Genomic DNA, 22,795 nt, shown 5'->3' with positions numbered 1-22,795 from the left:
GCAAATAGTTTCAAATACAGCATTTCACTCCAAGTTAAGCAAAATGTACATAGTAACACCAGCACAGTAACAATCCAATCCTCGGTGGAGGGGAGAGCCATACCTTTGTAAACCTGGAATTAAGTGTATCCATAGCTTGCACAATAATTGTGCCAAAAAATTCCCTCAGTGCATCCAAGCTGCAGTGCAACAATAGAGTGAGGAGGGAGCGATCCACAAAAGCTTGGCGGGTAGTATTTGAACGAAGGTCTTCACTCTGGAACATTTTGTGAACAGTGTCCAACAGCATCACTTGCTTGTCACTGCTACTCCTAAATAAGATGGGAATCTCAAGGTGAAAACACTTACCAGACTGTACTTACATTTTGAAACTCCCTAACATCTAAAACTTTTGTCTGCATTCATACCTACTTGGGCTATCATCCTACATGACATGCAAGATTAGGCTGAATCATCACTTACTGTGGAGATCTCCACAGAAAAACTCTGCTTCTTATTCAGCAATAGATGATAAACTTGTTTGCATGTTACTGTCAGTTTAACCCCAAAGCACATCACTAGATATAATACCACTTTCCCTAGCCCAAAGCATCTCTCTGAAGAAACGAGAAGAAAATGTTTATCACTATGGTCATGAATGATCCGGATGAGGGAACTGGGACACTTATCTCTGTCCATTAAGAAGTTTAAGAAATTAAATTCTATTAATAAATGACTGCCATGTTTTAAACTTCATATTTTCTACCACCTGTGTCCTAAAATACAAGCGGATGACATACTTTCAACATTTTTTTTTTACGTTCCACAAGACAGCTAAGCACTATTACAAAGATGCCACGTTTCACTTCAGAAAGGTGCCTTTCATCAACAGATGAGAAAAATCAGATAAGCATGAATACATACAGACACACAAACACACACTTTCCATCATGCAAGGTAAGTATCACTAAATTTAAAATAGAACTGGCACATGTAAGTTTCTGAAGAACCAAGTAACTAAAACCCTACATACAAGGTAATAGCCAATAACCAAAGAAACCCATTTACAGTTACTTAAAAACTTCTAAAGCCTGCTTGATGTTCCTCAACATCCAGTGTTGCTTAACATTCATGAGTAGAGCATGAGAACAAGCAGGTATCAAAAGAAAGAAAATAAAAAAAGAGCTTAAAGATCATCCCACTTAAGTCAAATGGACTTTTATTAGCAACTTCAACGAAAGAACGACTGAAGAGACATCCTACACAAACTGTAAAACCTAAACAATAACATCTCTAAAACATGTATCTTAAGGATACCTCCATGCAAAATGTACTGCGTAGCACAGGCTTTCTCAGCCCCTTTTTCACTGAACAACCTTAAAAAAAAATTATAGCAAGTACCCAAGATGGGTGGGGCAAAAAAAAAAAAAAAACAAAAAAAAAAAAACAAAAAAACTTCACTACTTTCAGCTCCTTCTCTGGCCTGTCACATGTTGGATTATCAGATGAACAGTTATTCTGAATAACAGCATAAAAGCTAAAACTCCAAAAATGGGATTTTGGGCATAGGTAAACAGTGTCATCTGAGAAACTAAATGCTCCAAAATAGTCATGTCTTAACAGCCTATCATGAATTGGAATGTCTGTGTTCTAGACTAAACAGCTCTTCTGTGGACAGTGCGTTTTGTGGCAACACTTTACTGTCCTGGAAACATTCTAATTAAATAAATGTCATGTTGTACTTCCAAAGAGGCTGAACAAAGTAATTCACTGTCAGTATATAAGTGTTATTTAAGTGATCACATGGTTATACAGGGATAGCAAATATAGATCACACATAATTACTGTCTTCATCTGAATTCTGCCAGAACAAACCAATTTACAGGAGGCTTTACAGAATTTGTGCAGGTATTAGAAGTATCATCTGGAAGTCAGTGCTATTTGTTCACACATAGGAAATATTTTGGAAAAACAAAGACAAGACTGTAAGAAAATTACAGTTCACAATAATACAACCTCCCCTCATACATACGCAGAAAGCAAAATCTGAATTAAAAACTTTAAATGAAACTTTATTTTGTTGTAAATTATCATTATTACAAGAACAACATAATAGAAGAAGGAAATTTGCTTCAGCAAAACTTCAGTGAGAACAAGAGCAAGACCAAACTCACCTTCTGGAAATTCTTTTGAAGGTGGCTTGAAATAAACCCTCCATGAAATGTCTGTGGTCCCTACAAAGGACTTCAGTCATCAGCTGTAACAACACTGGACTCTGAGACAATTCTAATGCATCTAGAAACTGAAAAAGAAGCAATGTGTAAAATAAAAAGCTTGACAGGAGTTACACTGGATCAAATCAATTCCATCCAATTTTGTAATCATTTTTCAATAGTGATCAGAAGCAGCTGCTCAGAAGAATATGTGTATTTAATGTATATCTATAAGTCAAGCTTCTGGATAAAGACATAACTTAGAAACAGAAAAACTTATTCCCTTAAGTGAAGTTAGAGCACATCTTCCATTTCAAATGAAATGTTTTTCCTTACAATCCAACTTCCATGAGTGAAGTACTTCACTGTGGAGCACAGTCTACCCTAATACAGATTAAGTAAATATAATTGCTCCAAACGTAACAGACAACAATTAAAACAGCCTAGCCATGATTTGCCAAGGAGGAATTTGCAGGACCAGACACTGTTTGAGTCTTAATAATGCTGAACTTCAAGATTAACTCTAGAAATAAGTACAGATTAATCTGTGATCTAAATCATGACTGGAAATAGCCTGCCATCTCAAAGATGGCAAAACATGTTGAAAACATTTTTCTACACACAGTTCCTTTAGGCTTTTAATTACACACTCATTTATTAAAAAATACTGACCTTTTTAGTGCAGTCTACATAGTTATTGTGCTTCAAGGTTCCTTTGGTAAACTCATCTGACCTCATGGGAAAATTGAAAGCTATAAGTTGGTCAAGAGCATTCTTAAGGTCATTAAGTTTTTCTCCAGTCAGATTAGTGAAGAATGGAAGAATAATCACTGCTTGGCTCTGAAGAAAAGAAAGGTAGTTTCACACATACAAAAATATCCTCCATCTATGAAGCAAACTGAATAGGGCTGCAAAATAATCAGCTTTGGCTCTACTGACCAACGCAATAGCTCAGTGTATTGCTACTGCTCATTTTTATGAGGTGCTGCTGTTCATTTTTAAGGTGCTAGTTCAGAAAACAGCTTTGCTCACTGCTAAATGGGAGTTAAAAACTAATTAATATCTCATGGTTGACATAGCTATGAAGAAGACTTCATTGTTCTTTTAAGCATCCATTATCACAGGAGTCACTGATCTAGCGCACTGTCCTGGCTGCACTCTTTGCAGCTACAGCAAGATCCCAAGCTTTGTTTATTTCGAACACAGAGAAAAGCACAGAAAAATATGTCTGATTATAGGCAGAGCAGTAACCATGAAATGCTGTCTATAAAGTAGAAAATGTCTGGACTTCCTGTTCACATATGTGGCTTGGTCAAGAGAGGGAGATGAAGTACTGCATGCTGAAAGTGGAAGTTACAAAAGGTGCTAGACTAGAAGCTTTGGACAAGAAGATGATGATTTATAATCTTCAGGATGTGGAACAGAAGAATAAAAATGGAAGTGATAAACATTACTGGGCAAACTAAGGCAAAATTTAAGCCCAGTGACAGGGGATTTCATCTACCATTAGCATTCTAACTTTTCTGGGGGGGGGGGGGAGGGGACTGGGAGCCACTGAAGTGAGAAAATTACCTTAAGATTTAAGTCTAAATTCTGATCAATAAGTAGACTGGTATAGGTATTAAAAACAGCTGTAAATGCTTCATGATTTGTATTGAAAGAAACTGCAGAGTCAATCTGGAAGGAAAGAAGAAATTAAAAATTATCATTATTTTTTGACCAGTCAAAGAGATTCTTCAACTAATGAACAGCAAAACATATGAGCCAAAAAATTATTATTTGTTTCTAAAAAATGTATTGAATCAGCAGAAAGTACACATAGAAGTGATTTTGGTTTTAAAAGGACTATCCAGCAGGAATTACAAAAGCTCCTACACAGTACAAACAAAATCATATGCTGGATATTTTTAAGTGCAACACCAAAAATATTAAGCTCCCTCTCAAAGTGAGATTTCCTACTGGTCACTTCAGTGCAAGCTAACACAGCAATACAGCTCACATTACCTATCCTCAAACACACCTTCAGAAGATCAAATTTAAAATAATTATAAAAACTCATTATAAAAAGAAAAAATAATGAGAGATGTAGACTCTTTTCTGTATATAGTTTGTGCATGGTTACTTCTGTAAACTCCTTAAAAAAACCCCAACAAAACAAAAAAAAACGAAGACAAGTAGATAAGTTCTGTCTTCCAAATAGAGAAAGAATAAAAAGACTGAAAACTCCAAAGTAATGAACAGAAGTAAAAGGTCTTTGAAATAAAGTCCTTTCTGCAGTCTGTTCATGTAGGTAAAACTCCTCTATTGCGAACTTTCTGGACACCAACATGACAGTAGGTTGTCAAACCTTATTCCCTGTACTTGTACATGTTCTCCAGAAGGAGGAAAGATAGCTAGAACATGAGTCAGCAGTTTAAAAAAAAAAAAAAAGAAAGAAAGAAAAAAAGGTGTGGAGGGGAGAGAGAAGAGCAAAAGCCAGTCACTTCTGCCTGTCAAAGTATTTTTTTGTACTTTTTTGTACTTTGCAAATAAAACATACCAGACACTGATATTCTCCAACTTAAAAAACACAAAAACCAAAAAACCCATAAAACCTCAAAATAAAATACCATTCTTTTAAGACAGGGTATGCTCCTACAGAGTTAGGAGAGATACTTGGATTTTATAACACAACATATACCTGTAGAACTTTTGCCAGCAGGGTCAAGACAGCCATTTTGCTCTCAGGAGCAGAACCTTTGGCCCACCAACTGTCAAGTCTCTTCCAGTTTCTCAGAACAGCTGTGACCAGCTTCACTCCTTGCTGCTTGCGTATGGTGCGCTCTCTAAAACTCTGATCTAGCATGCCATTCAAAATGCTACTAACCTGAAATGAAAAACAATAAAGATGTTCTTTCATTCTAAATTAAATTATTATAGTATCTCTTCACTGGTATGGGCAAATGGGAAAAAATCACCACAGATTCAGGAGAACTGAACACCTAACCAGAATTAAAAGGAAGAAAACATGTACAACATAGTCTCCTTCTCTTTGACTTCAGATATCTGTCTTAAGAGTACTTAAAATTAGAAACTTCTTTCTCTTCTTTGACTTTGTAGGAAGGCTAAAGTTAGGACTTACAATTAGAAGATCTTAACTCTATCCCATCATATTCCTAATTATAACCATATTTATTGGAAAGTAAACGCCAAATTAAGTAACTTTGCAAACCCTACCCTGATGTGTTAGCAAACTTAAGTTTAATTTATTGCTTCACATAGCAATGCTAGATTTAAATCTCAGGATACAGGAAAAGTCACTCTGCTGGAATTTAAAAGTACACACTTCAAAAGGAGATTGCGTGTGGATTTACACCTGCTTCACTCAGTAAAATGCAGCAATTCCTTCCCATACCTTCTGTGTGGACATGGAGAAATAAATGATAACCCAAAGTAACTTTAAAGGTTAACATTTGAAAATATTTAGCACAGAATTGAGAAACAGAAATAATTGTACATACACTAGCTTATTTGGGTACATTCTGAAAAGAAAAATAAAACATGGCACACAGGATATGAACTAAGTATGTTTCAAACTCTTTTCTTCTCAGATTCACAGTCTAACAAACAAAAATGTTATTAAAACTAGTAATCACTAACTTCCTAACCTGAATTCTGCATGCTCCTAACAGTTCGTAGTCGTAAAATGGATTAATATTATCAACCTTGGGATTTCACCAGATTTTGGAGGGGTACAATAAAAATACTTATTTTTTTTCTTCCCATACACCAAAACAAGCACATAAAACTAAAGAAGAGATATCTCATCAAATGTAATCCATGCTAGAATTAAAAAAAAAAAGAAAAAAAAAAGTCAAGCAAGGAAGAACATGGTTTTGGACAACAGACAACTGAAAACTGTTTGCTTTACCTGTTTTTGGCTGTTTATCATAATTAACACAAACATAAATGAAGTGGAGACTTTTAACACTATTGCCACATGTAGCCAGTGCAAGTTTATAGCTTTTCATTTATCAGAGACACCTTTTAAAGTCAATCTGTTTCGACATGCTCTGCATTGGAAACACCAGCAAGTCATCACAAGAACCAGCCTTTTAAAAAACACATATACATCTCTCTACATCAAATTGAGCAGTCTCCGATGTCATAAAAAGTTATATCCCTAGTGTTTTAAAATGTTCTTTGGAAGTAACACCTTTAAACGTAACACCTTAGCTTTAAAAAAAAAAAAATCTAATTACTTTTAAAGGGGTGATTAACTTCCCTGAGCATCTTTATAAGCAAGAGGGAAAGTCAACTTTTGATCTTTCTTTTTGATCCTTCTGTTTTTCAGCAGCACTGACAGAAGGCTTCCCAATTATCACTGGCCTCCTTCACGGACTTAAGGGTATGTGTACATAAGCTGTGCGGACCAACAGGAGAAAATCTGTAGAGCATAACAAGTAGTGCTGAGTCTGAGTACATGACACCCACCCTGTATGCATTTCAGGTCATGGGGGTGTGTATGTTTGTCTTTTTTTAATGCTTTGGTCTAGTTCTACTCTGGTCCCGTGGACTGAATGCCCATTAGTGGTTACAATTCATTTTCCATTATAGTTTTATCCAAAACAAATCCTGTCCTCAGGCTCTCAGACCACCCTACGATAAAAATCAAGGCACAGTAAATGGGGACAATCACACTTGTTTCAAAAGGATATTCTTGATCTGAAGTACTACACAAAAGAAAATCCTGAAATTCAGAGATTTCAGGATGGGTAATAGGTAAGCACCTTCCACTTAGTTTGAAGTGAAACTGTAGAGCCCGTAAGTTATGTTAGGTTGTCAGAAAGCATGAAGCAGTGCCAGTGAGCCTTGACAAAAATCTCAAAACCCTATCTATCCAACTCTATCCAAACAAAGTGAAACCAAATACACTTTTTCCCCACTACACGTTCAGTTACATTCACCTTTAATAAAAACAAAAACAAACAAAAAAAGAAGTGTTACTTCTAATATTTTCATTTGACTGTGTCCTTTTAAAGAAGTCTAATACCATTTGGGGATTGCTGACAGATGATTCCATAAGCTGGAGTATGATCACATCAAGGTTTTTTAGCAGTTGTTCATTAATGGTTTCTGAGAAGAGACTGTAGAAATACTCTCCATGGGAGAAATTTATCAGGTTCTTCTGTGATGCTCCTGATAATGGCACAGATAACACCACTGTGTTCAACAGCAGACTCACCAGTTCCTCACACTGTGAAAATTAAGGTGCGAAGACAGAATTATCCCAAGCATGTTAAGTTTCACTAATTTCCTACAAAAGCAAAGGAGTTGTTTTATGTAACCAGGAGTATAAAACCAGAAAGCACAATAAAGCACAAACAGAATACTGAAGTGTTTGTTATCTACAGTTTCCCTTTGTCGCTCAAGTAAGCCAGAGAATGTTGACAGTTCCTCTGTAGGACCATGATTAAAACACCATTCTCTTTTAACCAAAATATATGTTCTGTTTATTCTACATTGTTCTTGAAAATAGAACAGTTAAGATTAAGTATTAGACCAGGAGAACTGCATCCTACCTGGTCATCAATAGCAAAGGCTAGCTGCAGGAGTCCATCAGCTAATCGCTTATTGCTGATGTCCAACAATGGAAGAGAGATCCTTTCACCTCCAGGTGCAATGCCTTTATAAACAGCTGAAAGAAGCTTACAGCCAACTGAGAAACGAGGCACTTCATCCTATACAAATAAACAGGTGACAATGAATCAAGGAGGAATAGAAGATGAAAAATAACAGAAAGGCCTTTCAATCCATCTGTCTAGCTAATGAACACTTAACTCCAGGCCATTTTCTGATAAAGCAGTAAAAGTATATCAAGACAAGATACGTTTCTAATTGAATAGCAAGATTTTTAATCAGACAATCCTGATGTGCACAAAGTTACGCAGATTATCTGTGCTTATAAGCAGTGTTTTTTAATGCTTTTGTTCAGAACAAACCAATGCGCATTTGAAAAATCTTCAGAAGATTCTGATCTTCCCCCAGATTTTTTTCAGATGAACACCACTGCTACAGAAATAAAATGAACAGCTTATTAAGAATGGGTGTGCTGCAAAAGGAAAACCATGCAGTTCTTCAAATATCCATCCTATAGTCACAGCTCAGTCTTTGGTCTAGATATGAAGGATGGACGTTACGGAAGCCAAGAGCGAACACCCCAAAGAAATTAAATCTTTTGTTACTTGCTAAATATAGCCTTGTTCACCAGCTGACAAAGTCTCTCAATCCTTCTGGCTGTTGCATAGCCTATTTTCCTTCCATGGCCCAAAGTAAAATAGAGATTGATCATAATCAGAAACCTGGTCTATTGAGTAATAGCCTATACCCACCCCCCACTGCAATTTGCTGCCAATCGAAGACACTGATTTAACTGAAGAAAAAAAAAAACACCTGGAAGGAAGAACCCAGCTGCAACAGTACAGTGGGCAAGAGAAAAGTTCCATACAATTTTTTTTTAAATGTATTCCTTTTCAAATTGCCCTCATCACTTTGAATGTCCTGTTTAAAAATTCGATTATCCTACAACTTTACAGGTTAACATATTCTAATTTTTTTGTGCTTTCAGTCTTGTGAGGCACACTGCAAGGAAAAGTTTCAGGTAGATTCCAGTTGCGTCCAGGTCCTGGACACTGGAGAAAGACAAATGTAATTATGAAGATAGTTCAAATCTCAGTATTTACGATACTCAGATTTGTTCAATAAACATAAAACATTTATTTCTGATCCCATTCTACATCATTTTCTCATTTTACACAATTTCTTCATCTGACCTGTTCATTGTTTTCACATTGGCCTTTTACACATGAAAAGCTCTTCACTGCATAAAAATACTCACTGTTATTTTCTGAATAAACAATTACCTGATTGTGAAGAACAGAATGAAGCAGGCCAGCTTTCTGGAGTTGCTTGCAGGCAGAAAGGAAAGCACTATACCTGACCTGATCAAAACGTGCATCTGAATTAAACAGAGCGAAAGAACAAAGGTCCTCAAGGCTAAAGACAAAAGAGAAGCAACAGCATTACCTTGTGGGGAGCTTCATCTGCAACCATACACAACATTATTTACTTTCTATTTCTCACAGTGAGTGGCACTTGTTCTGCCTTCGTGCTTATCACAAAACACCTTCATGCTACTTACCTTTGTGGTGTGAGTCTTTTTTTTATGCTTAGTTTCAAAGATTCCTTGTAGGGAGATTTCATCAAAGCTTTCATGAGTCTCACTGAGATATCCGGGAGGTTTTTCATGACTTGCACATCAGCTGTGTTAAAGCCTACGTGCGATGGATCACACACAGTCATCACCACAAGCTCTATAAAGCTTGCATTAAGCAATTCCTTCTCAAGTAGCTAGAAAGAATAAAATATTAAAGTAGAGAACAGTTTCATTTTTAATCCATTTATATTTCCCTATTTTATTTTTCATTACTTATAGCTAAAATAAAACAAAACATGGAACAGTAACTATTCCCATTAAGTGACATTTTCCTCCTCTATGAAATGTCTGATTTTCAATGAATCATGCTAATATGCAGAAATTAAGTATCTAATACATAGTGTATATACCGTCACATCAAACTGCACATAAGACCTTTTATGCCCACACAGGCCTGTTTTAGTCTTGATCATACATCCACTATTACCTGAAAAGCCAGATGTTCACCTTTCTGCATGTTATTAACAATTTACTTAAAACAAGAGACAGTTCTAATCTGAAAACTAAACCTGGCAGTGCTAACTTCATAAGAGACTCACAAGAATTTAACTATATATAATACAGTTTATATTACATCCAAGTTAGGCAAACAGAGAGATCTGAATATTTATTCTGAATTCAAAAGGGAAATGCCACAATCTGCCTTTGAGTAGCTATTACTTCCACACATTTAATGCCATCAGGTATCCTGCAAAAATATTCATTACAAGAACGAATGACAATCTCCTAGTCAGTACCCTTACTGGAGTATACAGGAAATATTAATTCTTTTAATTAAAACTATATCAACCATTAAAACTCAGCTGTGTAATATAGCTCTTTTCCCTAACATCCAAAGACTCTAACAGACCATCATGCTTAATCATCAATTTGAATTAAAGCACCTCTAAAGCTGATGTTCTCCAGTAAACTAACTTCACACTGAATGAATAAACCTTTAACTAGATATAAAATGTGCATCTTTTATCCAGTACAGATTTCAGTGCCTACCTTCCAGAAATCCTGCTGGCAAGATTCCAAGATCATGGTGGCAAACTCCATGATTCGGACTATAATTGTACATTTGCTGTAATTATACACTTCTCTTTCTTGTGGACTGAACATGCTGCCTTTTGTGCTGCAATCAAAGCACTGCTCTGCTGCCTGTATGTCATGCAAAGCGATAGTTTCAAGGAAGAACTGCACAGCTTCTAAGAATGAAGATCTTTCATTTATACCTAAGAAGAATTACACTAAGTTGAAACCAGACAGCAACTCCCAACTTTAAATACATTATTTTGTGTTTGGAAGAAAACAGTCTCAATATGATGTGTTGAGATAACGAAAATGAAGAACACCATTTCTCACAACAATATTTTCTGAAAGTCATATGCTAGTTCCAAATATTAACATTCTGAGCAGTGAATGATACCTTTCCAATAGAAGCATGTATTACTGATGATAATTTAAGCATTTGTAATAAAAAGGATGAAATTTTTAAACTCACAGCTTTGAATAATTTGGTCTTATGCTAACTGCATCTAAGAAAAATTTTACAGTATTGTTTTAAACGAAGACAGAGATGACACCATGACAGACAGGCAAAACTTCATATATGAAGTAACTACCCAGTTGTACTGTCAATGATACAAAAAAGTATTTTGTTTAGAGCTGCGTGAATAATTAAAAGAAATACTTTTTGATATAGATGCAATGGCTACATTATGAAAATTTAAACTTGAGGCATTTAGACCTGATACAGTTGAAGCATTAGAAAGATAACACATATGGGGCTTGAAGTGAGAATGGGACTTCTTTCACTGCTTTCTGATAGCCCCCTCCAGACATTATTAAAGAGGAGGTAAGTGGCTTTGGAAATGATTAAAAAACAAACAAACAAACTATAGGTCTGCTCAGCAGAGGGAGATATAGCTGTACAGCACAATTTCTGAAGATGGGAGAGTCTAAAATTCATTAACTCTTCACTGAAGAAAAAAAGCTTCAAATCTAAGTAGGGAACTAATCTCAGAGTAAGCTTCGGTAACAGACATGAATAACCCTAATGCAACAGTTAATTGCTTACCCAGTATTTCATGAGGTTTGATCATTTGCAGCTCAAAAAATGTATTGTAGCAGTCCAGTGCTGCTAAGAACATATCCATCCACTGCATGACAGTCCGTAAGCTAAAGGGCTCCTGCATACCATGGAGAGTTGGCTGAGAAAGGATTCCAGACAGACTATTGGCATCCCTGCCACCTCCTTCGAATTTGTTAATGAGGAAAGAAAAGCCTTTTTCTTTCAGAACATCAGCCAGCCAAGAAGATGGAGACTTGTTTCCTGATAGACACAAACACATATCTATATTCTCAAGGCAAAAAAAAAAACCATTCCAAGACGGCAGGGAATTTAGAGGTAAAATGCTCAAACTTTGTGTTTTAATCTACAGAGTGGATCAATGTATTAAGATCTTGTTTCTGCCTTCTACAAGAGAAGGTATTGGTATAGCCTTGGTCATACTGCTTAGGTCACCCACAAGGAAGAGACCAGTTTGTGACACACTCCCACTAGTTCTCAATCAGCAAATACCACCCTTGTAGCTGGATTCAACAGCAGCTCTGGGCCTGTAAGTTCTCCTTCCTGACTGAAAGGAAGTCTGCAATAAAAATGTCTTCCATACCTGCATAACCTCCCAGAGCCCTGAGGTTCTTACAATATTTGATTTCAAATATGAGCAAGTATTCAGTTTTTATTTAATACCAGTAGGCGAATATACACCTACTTCAAAAATAATTTTCCTATTATGGACTAATTAATACTTTCCAAAGAAAATATATGCGGAAGAAACACACGTATTTCAAAAGCAATGATACACAGTACACAGTGACTCACAATACCTGGTAGTAAAGGAACAAATTCATAGAAGAGCTCCATGGATTTATGTCGGCACTCTGTCTGAGGTCGCCCACACTGCACTAAGAGCCACATGACAATATCCAGAAGACACACTGTCTTAGTAGCTGGAAATCCTCTGCACAAAAATATGAGAGATTAACAATCCTCCACGACATCTACCACGAAGCCATCTGTTCCAGATAAAAAATCAAAATGATCCATGTGCATTCCGAATGTCTTTTTATCTATCTAACCAAAATAAAAGAAAGGGAAAAACAAGATGGGCCAAGCCATTTGTACCGCAGGGACAAGCTCTTCTACAAGCGAAATCACATTGCTTTCCTTTCTCCCCACTCTACCCTGGATCTCCAGAGTGGTGGCTTTGTGACAACGATTTAAAAAGCAGCATCAGGTCTCTTTCCTTCTCTTTGTATCACTCAAAGATGAAAAAAAATGGAGACTAAAAATGAATTAAGCCCTTCACAGTTTTTCCTCTTCCTAATTATCCAGTCTCTTAATTTACACTCTGCGACACACCAATTGGCCAACACTCATACCCTACTTGCCACTTGCTTAGGATGACAAGATAATTCAGGTTAAAAGGCACCTCAGGATGTCTCTAGTCAAACCTCCTGCTCAAAGCAGGGTCAGTTATGAGGTCAGAGCAGGTCACAGAGCGCTTCATCTGGTGTGATCCTGAATCTGTTCTTGCTTCCACCTTCTTCACTGCACCTCTAATTCCTGATCACCTTGTTGCAGCTTGTCCTGCCTCTGCTAACCAGGCAACAAAACTAACTACAGCAATGAAAAAAAAACCCGGGAAAAGCTTCCTCCAAAGTCTTCATAACACCAGTGCTGACAAACATTGCTGTGAGAGAAACATGGTTTTCTTTTCCTCCTGTCTCCATCAAAATTAGAGGAAGTTCTCTGTTCTGAGCTTACCATACTGGAATCAAGAATGACCGTTACGGTCCTCTTTCTAGTATCACGTTCAGCATTTCTATCAGTGGTCCAACAGACATATCAGTAGGAAAAGAAATTTTTCCCTGACATTTGGGGAACATAACTCTGCACTAACAGCAGTCACAGGATGAATTTCCCATTCAGAATGCCAAGCCTTTAACAGAATCACATGCATTGTTAACTAAAATGCAATATTTAAAAGCCAAAAAATGGCAAACAAGTTGCTGACCCTGGTACTCGTCGTTCCCCTGCTCTGTTTAGGGAAGGTGCTTTATGCTTGATTATGCGCTTCAGATGATTAATAGTGTCACAACATTGTTGAGTAGTACCTGTTAAGAGAGAAGTGACTATAAATAAATGCTAGTTACTTGGTTCAATGAATTAAGATGTTATCACTGTAGAAATGGTGCAAGAGACTGATGCACAAGGTAATGTCTAACACCTCCACTGTCTTTGCATCTGCAGTACATTTTTCAAGATCACAGAATGAGATCATAAACCAGCAGAAAGGTCATCATGACCTGAACCAACTCTGAGGCCTCTGCTGTAAAACTATGTTCTACCCTCTGCACTCACACTTAGAGAAACTGTAAATTCTTTCCATAAGAATATTTCTTCTGGGGCCCCTTCTATCATATTTCAAACTGTTTCTTGGAAAGAAATGAAGCTTTCTAACATTAGATTTTGGCTTTATCTTCTACTCATTATTAACTGATGAAAGCCAGAATGGGAGGAGAGGGGGGAAGAAAAGCAGGTTTTACTGAAAAATCGTTAGTACTATGGAAGAGGTCACAGATTCTTCATGCAGCTCCATACTGGTGTAAACAATGACAAGGCAAAAATCAAAGGGTATTAAAAATAATGGAAGCCTTCTACAGACTACAGAGAAAAGTCACTTTTTGAGCAATGCATTTGTTTTGAAAAAGTAGACTTTGAGATTCTCACCAAGCTACATTTTTTACACTGTATAACTGCACAACTGGGACTCAAGTCAGAAGCATCACTAGTATTTTTAGTATTACTGTAATATGTTCATGAAATGGTTCTTTTTCATGAGCACATAACAAAAATCTTACACCATTACATTGCATGGACTTGTTTCAAGCAGCTATTGACTGGAAATCAAATGACATCTCTATCCAAAAACGTAAAATAATACTTCTTTTGCTCCAAAAGTAAACACACTTTACTTTTCCTACAGGCATAGATTCATAGTTTAGTTTATTTTTTCTTCTTTAATTCAAGACTCAACAGGACAGCTTTCTTCTTCATTCCATAATTAGTTAGCTATAGCTCACCTAATGATTTCTCATCTGTATGGGTTAAGGCCAGACTTTCCAGAAATACAACCAATGCTTCAAATACAAACTGCTCCACCAGAGAATTTTCCTCCCTTTAAAATTAGGACAAGAAACATGAGTAGAAGAAACACTAAAAGTGAAATTCTAATAAAAACACAGAAATTAAAACACTGTAGTATTATTTGATAAACAACAACCACACAAAATATTTGCAGAAAAATACATTTAGACCACTATAAAAAAATCTAAGATATGAGTAAAGGTTTACTAACTGCCTTTAAAAGATATAAATAATGTCCCTTAAACTTGTTCTAGAAATTTGAACTTCTATGCTCTCCACTTGCAGAAAGTCCTCAAAATTATAACTATTATATATTGTTAAATATTATTATTATAATTATAATTAAATTCAGTGAATATTTTGAATAACTAAGTTTTACAGTTATTATATACATGAAAAGAATGAGTGTCAGTAGATGAGTATTTGAGTTCCACACTCAATTCTTTTTATCTCCTTGAACCTTTAATTAGGTTAGTTACAGTCCCAAGCTCTGTCTGCCCACCTAAATTCTCTGTAGATGCTGTTAAAAGCAAGCGCTGCTCCTAGCCTCTTGAAAGCACTGGGATGAAGAGCAAGACTATACAATCGTTTAAAAAGAGACTTGGTGTTCACTGGGCTTTTCTCCTGCTGTTTCGGTGTTGTCTGCTTAATAGACCATTTCAAAAATTCTCGAACACACTGACCACAGAAATCTCTCAGAGTGCTGTCAACAGAATCTGTTATGCCACCCTGAAATTACAAAAGATTATTCATTACAAGAACGAAAAAGACCACTGTCTCAGCACAGTACTAGAGCAGCCTATTAATAGAGTTTTGTTAAATATGTTAAAAATAGTTTACTCTCAGTTCCCTGGAAATAATAGGGCTTCAAAATTAGTACTGTTCCAGGGAAAGGCAGCATTTTCAGACATTCAAGCACTGGATTGGGACTTAAAGATCTGAGCTTCAATTCCCATCTCAGCTATGGAACAGAATAGGGGCCTTGGCCAAGTCGCTTCATTTTTTGGTGAGCTCGTTTCCTCTGCTTTAGAACATGACGTTCAACATGACATGACAATATTAACTTCCTTTATAAAAAGTATTATGAAACCTCCTGGCCTACCTTGCCTCCAGCTACTTCAGCACAGTGCAAAAAGCCAGTTTTAAATTTAAAACATTTGCCCAGTGAAAGCAAAGAAGCTTAAAGGAAAATGAAACATAACAACAGCAACTTTTATTCAGAGTGGGGAAAAAAGGTATTCCAGTTCTTCCTTTTATACACTGGTGATAAAAACTGTGTTTCATTAATCTTAAAAAGACTTTAAAGACACTTTCTTTGACATTCTCAAAATGCAGCTATAGAGAAAACCACTATCAGAATTTAGGTTAAGAAACAGTAAAAGGTCATAAAATTGGTATACTGGTTTCCTTCTTTCAGACAAATAAGGAGGCATTGCATTTTTTTTTTTTGCTCCTGGTTCTTTCAAGAGTAAAATGATAGTATTTAAAAACAATGCCACATGGCATGGAAAAAAAGAAAAGGAAGACTTATGCCTTACCAAGATAGCTTCCAGGAATGCCACTGTATCTTCACTCTCAAACTTTTTGTTGTTGGTAAACCAGTGAATGAGTTGCATAACTAAAGGTTCATACAACTGTCTTGTTACCTGAAAAGATTAAAAACAAACTACATTTCTAGAATTAATATATTTCTATGCTATTTTGCTATTCAAATGGCAAAAAAAAACAGTATTTCTTTTAAAAAGCATCTGTAAAATGAATGATCAACTTAATATTACATTCTTTCACCATGGATTAAAAAAATACATCTGGTTAGATGCTTTTCAGTCAACTAGTCTCAGAAGTTCTCCAAGTTTAATTTCAGAAAGATACTCTGAGATAGACACAGAACATTGCATGCCATTGACCGATACCATAATACACAAACAAGCCAACAGGAAAGTTTGCTTTTAAGTTGTATTTTGATCTTAAATCTCTCAATCTTTACCTTGCACATTATTCTAATCTGCTAGACTTCAACAATTCTACCTGTAAGTTAACTTGATCAAATATTGTTGTACTAGAATTTGAAGTAAAGAACCATTAAGTATACCCATGTACATACGTGCATGCATATATACACAGTCTGGATGCCTGTGCACATTTATATGGACCAGTCCAGACATAATTTAACTCAGGTTTATATTCAGCTATATGCCAGAAAAAAAGGGTTTCATCAAAATTGTAAGTTTCCTGTAGATTTTAGCAGAACACAAAGTTCGTTTGATCTGAAAATACAATCTCAATGCCAGGGACCAAACAGTAGTCTGAAAAGGCACAACACCTTTAATTTCAGTGGAGCTGACACTATCTGCCACAAAGACTACAATTCTGTTTTGCTCTCAAGGAGGAGAAATACCAAGCTTGGATGTTTGAATTTCATTCTCATATATCAATTCTCTCCCAAAACACTTTTTCTGCAGGTTTCATTTTTGCACCCATTCAATAATGAATGAATCAATTTCTCCCCAATACTGTGAATACCGTATACTCCTATGAGTTACTCTGGACTGCACTCCATTATTGGAGTCCTTGAAAAGGCCTCTTTTTCCCCCTTCTGAAGGCCTGAAAAGCTCTCTCTAAAGCAGGGAAATAGTTTCAACTTATAAAATGCATCACAATTGAAAATAAATAAATAAATAATAGGCAACATAAGCCAGGATAATTTCTAAAGTACAATTACAATCAAAATCTCGCATTGAGAGCTAAAATGCTTACAAGCAAACTTGTTTACCTGGTCTACATCACAAGCAAGACGAAGCAGTACTGGAAATACTCGTTTGTATAACTGATACATGGGTGGGGGACCCTGACGTCCTTCTGGCATTTGAGACGCTTTCCCCAACATGTATGCAACTATGCTATGCAGCAGCTCACATGCTGTAACCTGAAATTTAAAAATCCATTTTGATTATGCATCCATTGCTTCCACAGAGAAGAGAAAATTGGGGGCGGGAGAGAACGGAGTCCAAAGAAAGAGGGTACTTAAGAAATCACTCCAATCTACGCTACATCATTACCCTAGGGACAGATAATGTCCATGTAAATAATTCATACACATTCTACCTGGCCTCCCCCCTAACGTTACAATCTCTATCACTGTGCAATCACTTTTCAACTGGAAAAAAATACATCACTGAATAAGTCACCCATTATCGCATGTTCAAGAATATCTTGTTCTGGACTGTCTTTGGACATCAACATCCCAATCCACCAAAGTAGGAAAATATTTGCTTAAGTGCTTTGCTGGACTGAGGCCACAAGCTCATAGGCTAGGCATGGGAAGGAGGACAAATAACACTGTAGATTAACGAGTTAAACATTTTCATTTTTATGTTAAGTCTAACTATCAAAGCACAAGGCTGTCTGATAGAGCTTATAACAACAATTTCTTTCTGTTTTTTAAACACTGAGAATTCTATCATTATGAAAGACCACTGAAGAAGCACGTTGCTACCTATGATTTAGTTAAAACAGCTCTTTCTTAACAAGGAAGATATTATTTTATGTAGTATTTATGAGGCAGCATAAACAAAGATGCAAAAAGACCACATCAATACTTTTGTTTGTCTGTCACTAGCAGAAAGAGCCAATTCAGTCACACGAGGCAAGAACAAATCCAAGTAGATGATTGGCTTCATATCTGCAAATGGTACAGCAAAGCTCAGACGCTTCTCAGTGTCCCAGGATACACATTTCTTCATCATCTCTTCTGTGGGGGTAGCTAATGCATTTGAAAAAGATCAAAAGCAAAAATAAGTTTTATATAGCACACCCAAACCAAATACTTCCATAGCTCAATCGAAAAATCTGTATTCCTCCAACTTCAGTTGAATTGTCACAAAACATTCATGCTTTATAAATTACTGGATGTTACAAGTACCAGAAGTATGTTAGAGGGCTGTTTTTATTTGCATAGATTAACAGATGTTTAGCTATCACATGGAAAAAATAACTGCAGCCAACTTTTCAGGAGATAACTGCAGCAGCCCCCAATTTCAACAGAAACAAGTTTGGAGACAATTATAAAGTCAAAAGACACTGAACCACACTCTATTTAAAATACTTTTTTTTACAATGTCCAATATATTAGTTTTGTCTTTTACTGTTTTAAACAATACTTGAAGGTTAGATCAGACAAGCAGATCCAACATACAGACTCCTGCAGTTGCAAGAGAACCACTACTTTAAGGACTACACGTTAAGGCAACTGCCATACTTATTCCCTTCCCTCCCTACATTCCCATATTTGTTAACAAAGTCTGCTCCTTATTTAATTTCCAAGGAATAATCTGTTACGTTCCCTGAGTATTTCTGACTAAGCAGCAGAGAAGTATGTGGCAGAAAGAACTGATTGTAAAAGCAGAAAAACCTAACGTAAGCAGTAAAAGAAGGAACAAAGCTTTTATATAACTAGATTAATTTTTAGACTGACTAAATTTTGAGTTGAATTCACCCCTTTAAATCTTACAGTCAGGTACTCAAAATATGGTCTTCCATTCTTATTTTAATTTTTACATTTTATGATTTTTAATAATTAAATTATAATGTTTATTCACAGACTAAATGGAGGAACAGAGAAGAAGAGAAAACAAGTTTTTCTGAGAAGGTATGTAAATGCAGCACTAATACCTAGACCTACTAAAGGCATGACACATCCTTAAACTCACAAGTCAAGAAGCAGGTTTACTGAGATTTACATCATAATTCACAGGCTGCAGTTCTGCAAAACTGGATTACAGGAGAACTGTAGTACAGAGGTGTGAACAAGTGCCCAGGAGATGCAAACTATGACAAAGTCTTAAAATGGCTTTGCAGCCAGAGGATGAAGGTGAGGGGAGGAAATAAGCCATATCCTCAGATGCATATGATTTTTTGCATTTAACCAAAGATGTGTTGAAGATTTCCATTGCATAGCAAGTTAGTTAGTAGTCTGCTCTCCTGACTGCAGAACAGAATAAAAGAAAAGCAGTTCTATTTACAAAAGAGTGACAAAAACTAGCTTTCCTTGGTAAGTTCATGCATTTTCACAAAGTGATGTTGAGATTTCACTGAAATCAACTCGAGAGACAGAGAGCAGATGCATGTAAATATTTTTAGGACAGTCACCTGTAATTAAATTGTGGTTGATCTGCCCTCCCAAAGATCCAAGAAGCCGTGCCACTCTAGTCCTTACTGCTTCCAAGGAGGGATCACCATCCTGAATAATTCAAGACATTAATAACAACAGTGAAGGAAGACTTACCTCTGCGTATAAATAACTTGGTTTACACAGTGCATGCAGGATTTATGGTCCGTAATAACATATGGATGAAAAAGAAAGTGTGAAGAACTTGTGGTGAGAGGAACAGCATCAAACAATAGAACAGTTTTGGTTCAATAAGTAGAACCTGGGAACACTGGCAAGCGTTTAACATACGTATACGTATTTTCCACACTGAGTTCCTCTCCCTTCTGGATCATCATATTTTGCGACCTTTCAGTTACCATTTCTCAAGTAAAGGCTAAAGTTTTATTATCACATACTACTCACTCACAGAATGATGTAACAGTCTATAAAATGGTAAGAAATCTGAAGTAAAAATTACTCTTTTCATTTGTTTTAATCCAAGAATTTAAAGTTTAGATCCTGTATCTATGTGTAAGTAGCCAACCAATTTTCAAAAGCCTCTAGGAACTCTTGCGGGATAGAGAATTAACTCATTTTGTTTAAAGACGACTAGGCTGGAAAGAGATATATAACACAGATAGTATTAACTATCAGTTACATGCCTAAAAAAAAGTTTATTCCAAATTAGTTTGCACACTGGAATATACAAAAAAAATTATTCTGAGTAGATTGAGAAGCCACTGGTCAAAATGACCAGCAATGCTTGATTTCTAAGATTATGAACCTATCCAAAAGATGAAAAAACCTTACATTTCCAGAACACGCTATATGCAAACTGCACACTGCAAAGCTAGGATCTGATTTTAAATTCAGAGAGTTAAATTCTTGTTTCCGCAATGTATCAGTGTGGCACTGATGCTGACTTAAAAGATTTCTTCAGTCCCCTTTTCCCTTCTCCTTCATTCCCGTTATCACCCTAGAATATCACACCCTTCCAGCTGTGCTGATGTAACAGCTTTTTGAGCCACACTGTAGAACTGGATCATTGTATTGATCTATACTTGAAATAACTCTCAGAAAAACATATATATGAAATAGAGAAAGGGAGGCAGAGGGAGGTGATAAATTCACATTTAACTCTGAATCAGTGCTCTTACCACTGAAGTCTTTGCTTTTCTTAAATGCTGGATCACAACTTTATTAAATCCCTTCTGGGCTGCTCGAGAAAGTTTCCTTACTTCCCAGTTATTCTGGGGTTCAACTGACAAACAAGAAAACAGCACATAAATATTAGTTTATTGTACCTGCACCTCATGCATCTACTCTACGTTCCTTTAAAAAAAAAAAAAAAAAAAAAAAAAAAAAACTATTTTTGCCCTTCTACTTTTATTTTAGGATGTGACAATTACTCTTATTTTAAGTCCTTATTAAGGAAAATAAACCTCTATTAGTGAAAAATAACATGGATTTAAGGATATAAAGGACAAATCACTAAGAAGTGACATATAAAACAACTGTAATTCATAACTGTTTGGCAGTATTACATTTATTGTAGTTTAAGAAAAAGGTAAACTTTTGGATGTAAGAGAAATTCTGGAGTTCCAAGCACAAGGCATACACAATACAGACAAAAAGTATGTCACATTCATGTCCCTAGGCACAGCTATGGAAACTTTCTTTCTATGTCCCTCAAGACTAAAAATTGATTTTCCGTACATACCTGTAGATGCAGAGTTTTTCAAATAACCATCAAGAAGAGGTAGAACATCCTTGTAGTAAGGTTGCATTATATGTTTGGGAATGTGAGCTGACCAGTCTTCCAAAGCATCCAATCCCAGATCAGCTATCGGGGTACAGCTAAGGCCCAGCTTAAAAGCGTTCTACATATCAAATGTAAAACTATCAGTTTTTCTTTTTTTAATGACTACTATGATTTAAAAGGAAAAAAAACATATTTGCAAGCATTTGGCATACACTACGTCTTCCTTCTTCATCACTTTTGTCTACTTAACACCTCACTCACAAAATCCACACAGAAGAGATTTATTACATTACAACATTAGCACTAACACAGTTGACCAAGTTCAACTGCAAACTCTGATGATTTACTAGCTTATCCAAAAAGTCAACACATTTGTACTCAGCTTCACTGAAAACAATGCAAAGCTTAATAATCATCTTACTTGCTTGACAGGATACTAACTTTGTTCCAGAATTTTTGAACATATTTTAGGAAAGAGAAAAGCATTAGCTGTACATCACTTTGACCCACCTGCAGTGCAGGAATATATGCTCTGATATCAAGCATGATGATGTCTGGTGGTAAAGAGAGCAAAAAATTCAGACAGGATGCCAACAACTCATCTTTATACTGTTTCATTTTTGCTGTAACCTAAAATTCAAATATATAGGTCAAGAACAATCATAAACCTTACAAGTCCTTGATATTAGCTATTTTACTTGCATATCAATATGCATGTAAAATACGCAATTTAAAAATGATAAAGGAATCTCATTCACATAGAGACAGTTATCAGGAAGCATATAACACACAAGTTATTGCTCGATTTAACATCCATTAGTGACCAATATGCTTCTATTGACATTAAGTAAAAAACAAATAAAAATAGCCCTCAAAATCCTACTACGTTGTATAATTCAAACAGCTGGAATATTGCTATCGTATGCATAAAGATTCTAAGATATTACTATGTAATTTTGATTGAGTCATTTATGCTTGTATTCAAACCAAGACACTTAGCCATAAAATTACTTACCTCTTTTCCAAACTTAACAAATAGGGCAAAGCAAGAACTTTTTTCTGGGTCTTCAGGACATTTTCTGAGACTCTTTGGACTGACACCCTACCAAGCAGAAACTGCAGGTCAGTACTACTAGAAAAACTATCCTGAATAATACACAGTAAACAAAGATGAAGCACAAGTTTAACTCCGAATATATACATTACAGTCCCAATATAAAATCTGCATGAACTGAAAGCT

The 22,795-nt window shown here is 36.0% G+C and overlaps 1 protein-coding gene across 4 annotated transcripts in view; it reads right to left on the bottom strand.

Moving 5' to 3' along the window:
* The window catches only part of PRKDC (protein kinase, DNA-activated, catalytic subunit), an 87,952-nt gene that overhangs the window by 49,741 nt on the left and 15,416 nt on the right, over positions 1–22,795 (bottom strand). For 3 of the 4 annotated variants that reach the window (XM_026102970.2, XM_026102971.2, XM_026102973.2), the window contains 23 exons: positions 22,571–22,657; positions 22,066–22,185; positions 21,514–21,673; positions 20,951–21,054; positions 19,793–19,883; positions 18,244–18,407; positions 17,418–17,570; positions 16,183–16,290; positions 15,147–15,373; positions 14,581–14,675; positions 13,512–13,611; positions 12,322–12,455; positions 11,510–11,764; positions 10,438–10,664; positions 9,373–9,581; positions 9,095–9,227; positions 7,754–7,912; positions 7,225–7,428; positions 4,873–5,058; positions 3,765–3,869; positions 2,865–3,032; positions 2,154–2,281; positions 104–311 (listed from right to left, as the gene is read on the bottom strand). In XM_026102970.2, coding sequence (XP_025958755.2) covers positions 104–311; positions 2,154–2,281; positions 2,865–3,032; positions 3,765–3,869; positions 4,873–5,058; positions 7,225–7,428; positions 7,754–7,912; positions 9,095–9,227; positions 9,373–9,581; positions 10,438–10,664; positions 11,510–11,764; positions 12,322–12,455; positions 13,512–13,611; positions 14,581–14,675; positions 15,147–15,373; positions 16,183–16,290; positions 17,418–17,570; positions 18,244–18,407; positions 19,793–19,883; positions 20,951–21,054; positions 21,514–21,673; positions 22,066–22,185; positions 22,571–22,657 — 3,525 coding nt within the window. The remainder of the gene's footprint in view (positions 1–103; positions 312–2,153; positions 2,282–2,864; positions 3,033–3,764; positions 3,870–4,872; positions 5,059–7,224; positions 7,429–7,753; positions 7,913–9,094; positions 9,228–9,372; positions 9,582–10,437; positions 10,665–11,509; positions 11,765–12,321; positions 12,456–13,511; positions 13,612–14,580; positions 14,676–15,146; positions 15,374–16,182; positions 16,291–17,417; positions 17,571–18,243; positions 18,408–19,792; positions 19,884–20,950; positions 21,055–21,513; positions 21,674–22,065; positions 22,186–22,570; positions 22,658–22,795) is intronic. The other variant, XM_026102972.2, reaches the window with a different exon arrangement.

This window comes from Dromaius novaehollandiae, chromosome 2 (assembly GCF_036370855.1).
Source record: "Dromaius novaehollandiae isolate bDroNov1 chromosome 2, bDroNov1.hap1, whole genome shotgun sequence".
Lineage (NCBI taxonomy): Eukaryota > Metazoa > Chordata > Aves > Casuariiformes > Dromaiidae > Dromaius > Dromaius novaehollandiae.
This window is presented reverse-complemented; position numbering and strand designations above follow the sequence as displayed.